The 11,718-nt window shown below is 43.2% G+C and overlaps 2 protein-coding genes across 3 annotated transcripts in view; both read right to left on the bottom strand.

The window, feature by feature from the left end:
• Positions 1-3,654: 3,654 nt before the first annotated feature.
• Positions 3,655-9,897, bottom strand: FBXO22 (F-box protein 22). Its single transcript, XM_080551378.1, has 7 exons — positions 9,724-9,897; positions 9,473-9,605; positions 9,061-9,148; positions 8,557-8,652; positions 7,017-7,181; positions 5,865-6,030; positions 3,655-4,643 (listed from the first exon to the last, which is right to left on the bottom strand). Exons 1-7 carry the CDS (start codon positions 9,825-9,827, stop codon positions 4,214-4,216), a joined length of 1,182 nt encoding a protein of 393 aa, XP_080407504.1. The 5' UTR covers positions 9,828-9,897; the 3' UTR covers positions 3,655-4,213.
• Positions 9,898-10,023: 126 nt separating this feature from the next.
• The window catches only part of UBE2Q2 (ubiquitin conjugating enzyme E2 Q2), a 42,891-nt gene continuing 41,196 nt past the window's right edge, over positions 10,024-11,718 (bottom strand). For both annotated transcript variants that reach the window (XM_080551383.1, XM_080551382.1), the window contains one exon: positions 10,024-11,020. In XM_080551383.1, the coding sequence (XP_080407509.1) occupies positions 10,989-11,020 (32 nt within the window). In that variant the 3' untranslated portion in view covers positions 10,024-10,988. The remainder of the gene's footprint in view (positions 11,021-11,718) is intronic.

The raw sequence follows: 11,718 nt of genomic DNA, 5'->3' as shown, positions 1-11,718 counted from the left end.
TTACGCTCCCAGTAATAAATAATGGTGTTTGCACTACTACTTTTGTACAGGCAAATGGTGGGCTGTAAAAATGTAGCTGACCATCCACTGGCATTTTTAACAGGGCTCCGTAATTTGAATCTATGTTGTACGTTCCATTCTTTTTTTCTCCATCACAACATTCACTGCTGTTTCAAACTATTCAGTCATTTTCACTGGTTCTGGAGTTCCTGTTTTCAGGGGATTAGTGTTTGCTCTCACTATTGCCACAGTGTCTACTCAATTAAGATGAGCTTAATTTTAAAAAAGCTGTTTCTAACTCATAGAGTTGTGAAAAATTATCTTGAGAAGGTGACATGACTGCCACTGATTCAGCAATAAGAATCACTCTGAAACAGTTATTTTAAGAAGTCAGTGCTACCTGCTAATCTCAGTGAGGATCCAGCTGTGAAATGTAATGATAGCAATTTATATATTTTTTAAAGTGTTTAAACAATTTAGAAGCATAAATCCCATTGATTTAGGAATAAAAGTTTTGTTCCTAAATTATCAAAGCTATTTTCCAAATAGCTATTTCTCTGTTAATAATTCTAACACACATGTCCAGGTAATATCACTTCCAAATAATCCAAACTTTTTTTTTACACTTCTCCTTTGAAAAGCTTCCATTTTTTCCCACTAATTGTGTGTTACCTGTTTAGAAAAATACCCCACATTGTTATGAACTGCTGGTAGGTGTACAGTAATCAGTGCAAGGGTCCTGCAGTGTTTGAACTTGTATTTATTTCATCTAAAACCGTGGTACAGGACCCAGGCACACCACCACCAGAAATGAGCTGTTTACCTTGCTGCACACCTTTGAGCCTGTAGATCAGGAGACATGTTCCCAGGCAGAACACCCTTGAGGCTAACCCAGAGCCTCTTCCAAAACAGCAGCCTCTTCTGGAGCCTGCATCTGGCTGAGAAATGGGCTTAGGAACAGGAAAAAATTCAAGTAAGAAATTTGAGAATTAGAGTCTAACGTTCATCTTGAACTGCTTTCATGTGCATGAATTACAATTGCTGTATTAAGGTGGGAATTATTACAAGGATTCACCACAGCCTCATACAGTAAAAAAAAAGTTTTCTGCAGTTTTTAACTGAAACTGCTTTCTGAACGTACACTTGTGACCATCTGCCTCCGCTTTTACTGACCTATTCTAGCTTTCTTACAATGGCAAATTATAGAAAAATCCTACAGAGGGGATTTTTGAATTACTAACTGAATTCTAATTCATTACTAATTGAATTACTAATTTGAAAATAAAAATTCCTGTAATAGTTTTATGTTTTGTAAATGCTATTTTGGTTGTGCAAATAAGAGATTAGACATCATACGCTTGCCTATTACTTTTTATACTTCTGATACCTACAGTTCACTTAACTGAAAAATGCATTAAGAAACATGCAATGAAACATTACTCATATTCAAAACATGAGGATAAAGAATGTCCTTTACCTTGTGTCAGCAAAATCACCATTCTTCTCTGCAGGTCTTGTGACTTAGATTTTCTTTTTTCCTTCAGCAAAACAAAATCCTGTTGTAATCACTTAGGATTTATATACTCTTGCAGGAAACATTACCATCACCACGGTAACTGGACAGATAATTATTAGAGAAGTCTTGTGTTTTCATGCACTCTGTAAGAAGCATTGCCATTCACATTTGCCTCACTTTGCCTGAGTTGCTGAACAGTCCTTTGACTAACTTTGTCCACTTTATCACTTTTGAATGACAGAGGTACAAGTTACTGCACTGCAAAGCTTTGTCAGTGAAGAACACGCACTGCCTTTTCGTGCAATGAACTAGACAGGTGGCACATACTGCCTTAAACAAATATACTTGGGGTTAACTCAGGAGTTGTTGTGGTTTTAGAGTAAATGATAATGTGGAGGCAAAACGAATCTGGATACCAAAACGCTTTAATCGCACACGTTGCAGTGCAATGAATTACACCACCTCCCTGGCACGGCAGACACACAGGAGAGATGGCAGTCCAGGAGAGACAGCACAGCAATTCCAGCCAGGCAGGCCATGTGTCTGGGGTATTCCCCTGGGCTATTCCCCATTCCCCAGTGTTGGAGATGATCCTGGAGTCTGGTGCAAGCTCTTGGGATTCCCTTACCAGACGCTTTTTTGCACTGTGGTTACCTCCAAGATGTGTAAGCACCCTTAGCTACTGGACTGGGCAGAGAATACCTCGCTGATGATTAGCTCCTTCAAACTGCATTCTGAGTTTCTGTTTTGCTGTGCCATTGTTGAAGCTCACAATCTGCTTCTTCGGACACTTCTGGACATGTTTGCACTGCTGTTCCAGACACGTGGTTGATTGTAATTCATTTACTTCTACTACAGCAAGAAGCTGGGTAAAGTTCACAGGCTTATGCTAACAGCCATGCTGCTAACTAGGCCTAACTCATACTAACTGTTACAGGAGACCTGTCTTTATTACAGAAATGAAACACACATTTTCTTTGCCTACTGTTGAATGTGTAACATTACAAAATCAGAAAGGACCAAACATGACATTCCGGTTATGCTGAAAACATGTATCCCCCTGCCCACCCTGATGCTTCTCTTAAAATTCAAGAACACTGAATTCCCAGCTACTTTCTCTTCCAAATGCAGTAGCTAGTCTCCTATCCCTAGGAAGCCAGTGGGAGTTTAAAATCCTATCCATTGTCTTCAAATTAAAAAAAAAAATATATATATATATTAAAAAAAATAATCACCAAATCACCAACAGAGCCGTGGGGAAGTACTGTCAGTGCTCAGCACCCAATGAGACCAATAGTTTGACTCTCAGGACAGACATGCCTTTTCCTTAGCCTGTTAGGCTACTGTCAGTGAAAAGTTTCATCTAGACATTGGCAAGAAGATGGCAACTGTAGACTTGGTTGTTACATTTAAAGCAAAATATAGTTATAGGACATTTAGTCCGATATAGTACAACATGCAGCGAACTATTTCATTTTTTACTAAACCAGACAGGCTAGTTACCTGATAAGGCAATTGGAAGTGTGCTGAAATGTTGCAAAATAAATCCTATTTTCTTGTCATTCTATTACTAAATGAAAGAAAAAGGGAGGAAAGAATTTAAAAGTGAGCAAACGTATTATGAGCTACACTTGAAATTATTCTGAACGTACTTATTTGAACATCATAATACGGCATTCCAGCTGCAGCACTCCAAATAGGTGACTGATGTAAAAGCTTCAGCTCACAAAAGCACGGGAAAACATGCAGAAACACAAGTCTTAAAGGCTCTATACAAAAAGAACGTAGCCAGATCTTGTGTGGCCCATAAATTCTAATTTAAAAGCAAAAAAAATTTTAAAGGAACTTAAAGATACCAGATGAAGTCTTCATATTTTGCGCTTTGGATTTAGAAGTTTGTAACAGCAAGCATCATGCTGTAAGAGAATCCAAGAGGAAGGGTAACTAGTGCATTTTGACTGTGAAAACTGATACACACCAAGACTAAAATTGCTGGTACGTACAAACTATCAGATACTATTCTAAACCAAATATTTAAGACAACTCAAATTGAGTTCAAGATGGTGAAACGAGTTGAGGTTTTAACTTGACAGCATCTCACTAAATCAGAGCTTTTCCTCTAAGAATGGCAGGCCAGATGCTTCTACATAATTTCATTTTTATTTAATGAGCACTTCTTATTTTTTTCTAAAGATATTCTTTCATTTTACCTAGTAAACCCATTCAGTGTTGAAACTAGGACTTAAATCTGGGCAGGTTGTGCATTTCTCAAAATAAAATCCAGGAAATGGTGGATTTTATGCATCAGTATTTCAGTACGCATCAGTAGTTTTTCCAGACTGTTTTGGATACATAAATAGAGCACATCAAAGTACTGTTTATTTCTACATGTTGATTACTTGGACTCCAACTGCCATTTGTGCAAACCATTCTCATTTTAGAAAAAAAGAGTCTTTCTTCAATTGCAGAATTCCATTAAAATACCATTTACCTGCAATTGTGATGTGTACGTGGGATTACACACAATGCAAAGCTTTCCCACAGCTATTATAATAAACTATTCCACCTACAGGATTGGATAATACGAGAATGATGTTTATGCTTTGGAAGGTGCTTTGACTGCAAGATGCCCAGTCTGCCAGACTTTTCTGTTTTCTGTAATGAAAGAAACAGGTCACTGATGCATTAAAAACATATTTACACTTGGTTTGGTTTCGTTGAACCAAGATGAATAAGAGTCATTACGGTAGTATAACCATGAAGCAGGTCATCCTTTACGTCATTACATTCTCTTAACACGAAATTCCCAGTAACTATTCGATCACATCCTATTTCGCCATGTCCAAAAAAGCCAAAGAGGGGAACGTTTGGAAAAAACTTCCTAAACGCATCTGCTTCCATATTCCTTTTGGTTTTATAATGCCGATATCCTCTTCCAACACATGCAAACATGAAGCCAATGGTGTTACGCTCGGGGATGTTTGCTGCTTTGAGACGCTGCATGGCGGCTTCTGCTGTCCTCTCATCAGCTACATCCTGGTCTAACAGAACTGTCGCACTCTGGATCTGGGGACCACTGAAAGCCAGTCCAACCACACCACAGGCATCACTGGGCTGGGCGTTATTACTGAAAGGCAACAGGCCTTAGTTAGAGAACATTTCAGGAAGTCCACTTCACACCTGAATAATCTGCTGCCGCAGAAGTAAGATGCAAAACAGACCAACATCCTGGTGATTTTGAAAGCTGCCTTAGTTAAAAAACAGAAAAAAACCTTCCAACATTTTTATCCTCTTTTAACAGCAACCTTTCACAAGGAAAACCTTTCACATCAATACCTGGAATTAATCATAAGCCTGCCTCTCAAATACTAGCCACGTTTAGCACTCTGCATATGTCACAGCTCTCTAAGTCCAACTGAGCTATAAGTTCAACTTGAGCAAAGATACTCAGCATTTACACATCAAGCCAGAGCAGCAGCAATCAGGAACAACTTCAGATTCCTGGTGCTTCAGGTCTCCCTGGCTGGCTAGAATGCACTGGTTTTAATAGTTACGTATTTATGGCTTATGAGCAATAATTTAACATGGTCAGCTCTCTCATCTGGAATAACGGTGCAGCTGGCATAACTCAGACGCAAGAAACATGTCTGTACCGCTACGGAGTCCAGACCTACACTGGCAGGAGAAGCCCACAGGAGTGTCTGCACCACACTCCCCAGCACAGGCTGCTCCAGGGAGGATGCACTGGCACTAGCAAGTCAGAAGGCACAAGCAGCTCTCCCTATACAGCTGAGCAGCTGGAGCGGAGAAGCCCAAATCTGCCCTGTAGGGATTGTGGTAGAGGGACAGGGTTTAACTTGGATCGCATCAAGCCTGTTCCTGTGAGTGCCACGTCCTTGCGGAGCTGCAGCACATTAAGTGTGCTCCTGGGAACAGTCCTGGCTGCATGTTCAGGTACTACTCTGATGTGAAGCGAGATGAGGCTGACAGAGAACCAGAACAGTCACTTAAGTGGTCTCTGTCACAATGAGTGCTAATTTATCTGCAAGCCAGAGAGTAAGCACAGACTGCAATAAACGCATACAGTGTTTCTGAAGCTGGAACCGTTCACAGTTCTCTCCTAGCTGGGTTTCCAGAACCCTAACTGTAACAGTCAAACAAAGCTTCCAGCTCTTCTTGCTGAATCATGGTGTAGTAGTTGGACTTTGTTCTCTTAAAAAAAATAAATTCCCCATTCTACTACCACTAAGGGACATTTCCAATAGGACACAGCTAAAATGCTACAACTTCTGCAGAATTTTTCCTATTTTAAATTTAATTCACAATTTACCTTGAAAAAGATACCTACTTCTCAGAGGTCAGCGATGTAAAGCTCTCCACTTGTCCCCCAGCTAGGATGATACTTTTTTCATTCAAAGGATTGACTATTTGATGAAGAAATCGAGTAGCTCCAGACTTCCAGGAGTTGTAGCCAAACAGAAGAACCACACGGAGATCTGGATTATTCTTCAGACCTGCAAATAAAAGCACAAGCATAAGTCCCCTTATTTTTGACTTCCCCTGAAGTTCAGGTATCCCATATACACTCTTCACTCTCTCCTTAAATACCTAATGCCTTTACTAATGGCTTTCCATTGCTGCAACTGAAAAACAAGACACAGGTTGGTCACGTATCCAGGAGCTGGGCTGCATTCTCCACCTACTTAAGAATTTCTGAAAAAACTTAGCAATGAAAAGAAGATTGTATCTGCTCCTCCAGCTTTCAGCTTCTTTCACAGAGCATTTGTTTTACCACAGCACAGTTTCTGGGTTTTACATCTTTAATTGTCCTTTTACAGACAGGAATTGAGCATACAAGTAATTCAACAAGAACCACAGTGCAGTAAATAACTTTACTTGAAAAATTTAATAAATTGCATACATCAGCCAGTTGTTTAACCCAAGACAGAAACTCCCAAGTCTGCAGAACACAAATACTCACGAAACCCTCATATTACTCTTTGTAAATGATCTGTTGTGTCCTGCTAAGAACACAACATAAAGAATGTAAAGTATATTTATTGTAATCTATTGTCTTTTCTTCTGCCTTTCCTTGCTACAATACCTGACTTAGGATCTAAAAGGAGTTATCTTGGAGAAGAAAAGCAGCAGCTCCTCCCCACCCACTTCTGAACTGTGGTGGTAAGAATGATTCCCAATGACACAAACTCACTTATCATTACTTTTAAACAGTTAGAGGGTTGCTCAAAACATAACAGCTCCCTCTTAGCAGCCCTAAAGAAATCTGCAAGCAGTACTCATGATAATTTACCCTCAGTACTCCAGACAAAAAGGGGAACAGAGATCGATTGACCAACAGCAGCCCTACAGAGCCCCAGCGCGCTCTGTGAACACAGTTAGCACAGAAGCTGTTAGTTCTACGTGTAATTCCACACTGGAGCCCAGAAGAGCCAGACAACACTTTACAAAAGCCCAGATCAAAGGGTGAACAGGGACTTACCTGCTTCAGCAAATTTACTTTCATCAAAGACCCTGTTCTTCAAGTCTTTAGGAAAATGGAAGGTTTGGATTTTTACACCATCAATTTTGGGAAATAGCAGAGCAAACCCAGCTTCACCATCTTCAATTTCTTGAGGTTGATTGCTGCTTGAACCCATAGGGGTAACTACAATGACACAAAAAAAGACACCTCACATTCAGTGATTCTAACGTTTTTGTCTACACCGTGATGTAGATTAAAAGAGGCAGAGCAGCATACACGACATAAAACATGACAGCTCATTTCCATACATATGTAAAGATAGCTGGTGTTAATTTTGTTGTTGTTTTGCAAAGATAAAACATGTAAGAGTCCCCTTTGCTACAGATGATGCTGAAGTCACTTCGCAGGAGGAGACAATTTGGAAATTTTCCCCCAGCCACACCAAATTCAAATCAAATGGAAAACAAGCACTGTGCAATACATAAATCTCCCAGCCTTCCAGCCAACTTCTGTGGCCACACAAGGATACTCGGATTTTTAAGAACTACCTACGAAACAGGGAACAGTGTTGTACAAGAGTGTGACGACAGTATAAAGCAAACTGATACAAATATCAGCACCCTATTATTGGATTATACTGCTGACAAGAATCAATCACCACAATCAAGGTAGAGCAATACTACAACACCGTGGACCAACTTGGGGACTAGGGGAGGATAAACGGAACAGATGGCACTGCTCCAGAGATCTGGTTCAAGTGACCGATTACCTGGATTTGAGCTATGCAATGGGTGCCCTCACTTGCAAATACTAAAAAGCTTTTCAATGCCCCTTGATCTCAGGGGAACCAAGCATCAACATGAGGAAAAATAAAATAAAATAAAATAAAATAAAATAAAATAAAATAAAATAGTGTATCAAGTTAGCTAATTCCATTGAGACAAGCACGAGCTGATGCACAAAGCACTGGTGTATCCTCTGTATCCGCACTGCAAAGATAAGCCACCTGTGCTAAAAGAACAGAAAAACTTACTTTCAGGAAGAAACTATGTGATTTGTCTAAGTAATTACAGGTTGAGATTGTTATACTTTATAAATACAGCAAGAGAAAACAGGAAGAAAAGAACTAAGAAAGCAAAAGGATCCTGCTGACAAAAGAAGAGAGCAATAGCCTACTTACTCTAAACAGAAGTACTCAAATAGTCTTTAGTAGGAGCAGAATCACAAGTATTTATGGCTAGAGATGACCTCAACAAGTTGCCCAAGCAACTCCTTACTCCTTCACATTAGAGCACTGTGCTGCCCTTCCTGACACATATTAGTCCAGACTGTTTAAGACAGGTGACAGAGAAGGAAAGCAAACATACTAAGCAGACTCCTCCTACACTTTTTGATATATGAGAGCCTGCTACCAACACACAAGGCGTAATCTATCCTCTGTGATCACAGGGATGAGCAGAAAATTGCACCCTAGTACACCGTAGAAAGAGAATTTAAGGTGAGAAAGGAGAAAAAAATGCTAATAATAAAAACACAAAGCATTAAAGAAGACTCCTACCTACAATCCCTGGGGTGACCAGTCCAAGAACTTGACATCGTTTTGGCAACAATTTTTCAAGTGCAATTGCTGTTTCTTTACTGTTTCTTTTTCTGGCTGTTAAAAGAGAAAAAAGAGTAAGCACAAAGAAGTATAAGCAAGCTGTTCTGAACAGGACTAGAACAAGCATTGCAGTAACCTCACCCTATTTTACCAACATTACAAACACAAAAAACCTGTACTATCTATAAGCGTGCAGAACTAATAGCATATGGAATGGAATCAATCTTGTCAACGGGATGAGAAAATAAATTGCTGTACTTTCCTTCATGTAATACACGTCTGTGTAAAATAACAAACAACCGAGGGCTGTGTTTCACACCACAAATGGGGTAAGTGATCACATTTTTTCAAAAGATTACTCTGCTTTGAAATTCAAAGTAAGAGAATCTCTTGGTAGGTGACGTTTCCTTTCTGTGTTGGACCTAACTGCCAGCTCCCTCAGAGCAAGAGTCGAGCAGTTACCTTTCTTTTGGTCGTGGCATTCCTCGTGGCCGCTGAACGTTTCTGCATCCGCTATGTAGAGCACGGTTTGGGGCAGCACATGCACTTTCTGCAGGAGGACGAAAGGGGCAGGTTGTGCTGTTTCACGGCTCCCCGCACCATCCCTTTCCCAGAGACATCAGCCAGGCTCGGAAGGAGAGGTCTGAGCGGGCGGTGATGGAAGGCAGCAGGTGCGCCTCGGGTCTTCCCTCACCTTCACCGGAGCCCTGACAGGAGGGGGCGGCAGCGGCGCGGGGAGCGGCGCGGACTGACTGCGGCTGGCTGGCCGCCGGGGCGCGGACTGACCGTTGGGGCGCGGACCGCCCGCCCGTTGGTTCCGGCGCGCGCCGCCTCCCCCCCAGCAGCGGCCCCTCCCCCCCGCGCGCGCACCCACCTCGAGCTCCCGGGCGAGCGCGCGCACCAGCGCGTGGCTCTCGGCGGGCCCCGGCTCCAGCGCCGACACCCAGGCGAGGCGCTGCCGCGTGCGCAGGGTCCGCCGGGCGCACTCCCTCCAGAGGCGGCACACGCTGCAAGGCACACACCGCGCGTACACGGGGCGGCTGCGGCTGCCGCCGCCGCCCCGCCCCCGGCCCCTCAGAAACGGCGCCCCCCGCCCCGCCCCGCCCGCCGCCCCCCGCTCCTCACCATGCGGCGCGCAGCAGCGCCTTGGTGGGCAGGAAGCCGAGGACGCGCTCCACCACCTCGGCCAGGTTGCTGAGCACGAAGGCGGCCCTGCCGCTCGCCTCCATGGCGCCGGCGGCGGCGCCGGGACGCTGCGTCACGCGCACGGCGACGGGCCCGGCCGCCCCCGCGCTTCCGCTTCCGGCGGCACGAGGCGCGGCACCGCCTCCGCCCCCCGCCCCCCCCCCCCCGGCCCCCGGTCCGCCCAGCGCGGAGCGCAGCAGCGCGAGCCCGGCCCCGCGCCTCAGCCGCTGACGCAGACGCTGTTGTTTCCGCACTTTATTGTAACCTCTGTATAAAAAATTCCATCCACCGACTGCCGTCGCGCTTGGTGCCGATCGCTTTATAAGTTCATTAGTTTACAAACGATTGCAACAACCCGTTAATAAAAGGGAACACCGACAAAGGCTTGGTTTTCCTTAGTACTTTAAATCACTTCAAGCTCCGTACCGCGGCTCCTCTCGGTAAGCAGGGTGAGCCGCCGCGCAGCAGGACCAGCCCGGCAAGGGCTGCTGCCCCGGGAAGGGGGCAGTCGGAGAAGGTCGCAGTGGCACAGCCTTGCTCTCCTCGAAGGAAAAAAAAAAATCTAGAAGAGCATCTTTTCCAAGAACCAGTTCATATTCTCATACGGCCATGAAAAATGTTTAATGACTTAACATACATGTGCTTTTCCTATATCATTAATTTGGAAATACTACAAACGCTGTCATTTCAGACCAGAAAAACTACTGTGATTTGCAAGATCTGACATTGCCTAGAACAGTATTAAACAACGTATCCAACTTCCTGCCTTTAAATGAAACAATACAACGCAAGTCTGCAGTCTGCATTCTGCCAAAGTTAAGAAATACACAAAAAAAAGTGTGTGAACAACTCCTATTGAATGATCTTTAGTAACTTGATAGCCTGCCGTAGGGAGCTTACACTTTCAAATAAAATTAAAAAAAAAAAAGAAGGGAAGGAGTGGCCCAAATATGCGCAATCCATAAAGAACAAATACAGTAAAGGCCCAAATTGCTCAGTCCGAGATACCTAAGAAGAGCGGAATGGTAAGGCTGTAACTTATACTTTACGTGTCAGTTGACAGATTATCCACTAACTTATCTAATAGCTAAAGTCTTCAGCACGGCTGTTATAGGGGGCACTCGTAGCTTGAGTCTGTGTGTTGGAAAACATAAAAAAGAGCTTGTTTTGTTGACATTGGTCCAGGTATACAACAGTCCTCAGTATTAACCATCTTCTTTTGGAGGAGTGTACCAGCCTACGGAGAATAGAGACACGTGTTAGGTACTGACACTGTGAGGTTAAGATGATCTTACCAGCCCATTCTGGATTTGTGAGAGACGGAAGCCTCGACTGGCTCCCTTCCTTCCCTCCCAAAGGAGGCCAGCTCTGTGAGATAAAGCACCCTAGGCCTTAGTCGTCTCCAGCAGGACATAGAGCATGTGGCATATTCCAGGGCCAGACACAGCATTTGTGTGTGAAAATTCAGAATTTTCATGGGTCCTTTCTTTGGTGGTGGTGTATTTGTTTTTTGTTTTTGTAATAGCAGCTATCTTTAGTTGGACAAGTTGGGCATGAACAGAAGAAGCTGTTGAAGGAGAAACACTGCCATAACAAAAACAGATGGAATACTGGTAAAAACAAACAAGCAAAACAAAACATGTCTTCCAGCCATTTAATGTCTAGCCATACAAACATGACTGCACCGGGTTATTTATATAGACATATTATCTTGCACATGGAAGAGTTAGGTGTGCACAAGCATTTGCACAGTTTATCCCACTTTTGCAAGTCTTGCTGTAGGAATGGGCTTAGAAATGTCAGCTGAGTAACTCTGCCTCCTGCTACGATTTGGCATGTTTAGCGGTTGAATCATATCACAAGTGTGCATAGCTCTTCCTGGCCACCTTCAGATCTCCAATCTTAATTCTCCCAGCCACTACAGTAACAATTCCT

This window comes from Anser brachyrhynchus, assembly GCF_964034855.1.
Source record: "Anser brachyrhynchus genome assembly, chromosome: 11".
NCBI lineage: Eukaryota > Metazoa > Chordata > Aves > Anseriformes > Anatidae > Anser > Anser brachyrhynchus.
This window is presented reverse-complemented; position numbering and strand designations above follow the sequence as displayed.

Coding starts and splice junctions, on each gene's coding strand:
- FBXO22 (XM_080551378.1), bottom strand. CDS start 9,827: ATGGAGGCGAGCGGCAGGGCCGCCTTCGTGCTCAGCAACCTGGCCGAG. Junction 8,653..9,060: donor ATGCCACGACCAAAAGAAAG/GTAACTGCTCGA, acceptor CTCTTTTAACAG/CCAGAAAAAGAAACAGTAAA. Junction 7,182..8,556: donor GGTCACCCCAGGGATTGTAG/GTAGGAGTCTTC, acceptor GTGTCATTGTAG/TTACCCCTATGGGTTCAAGC.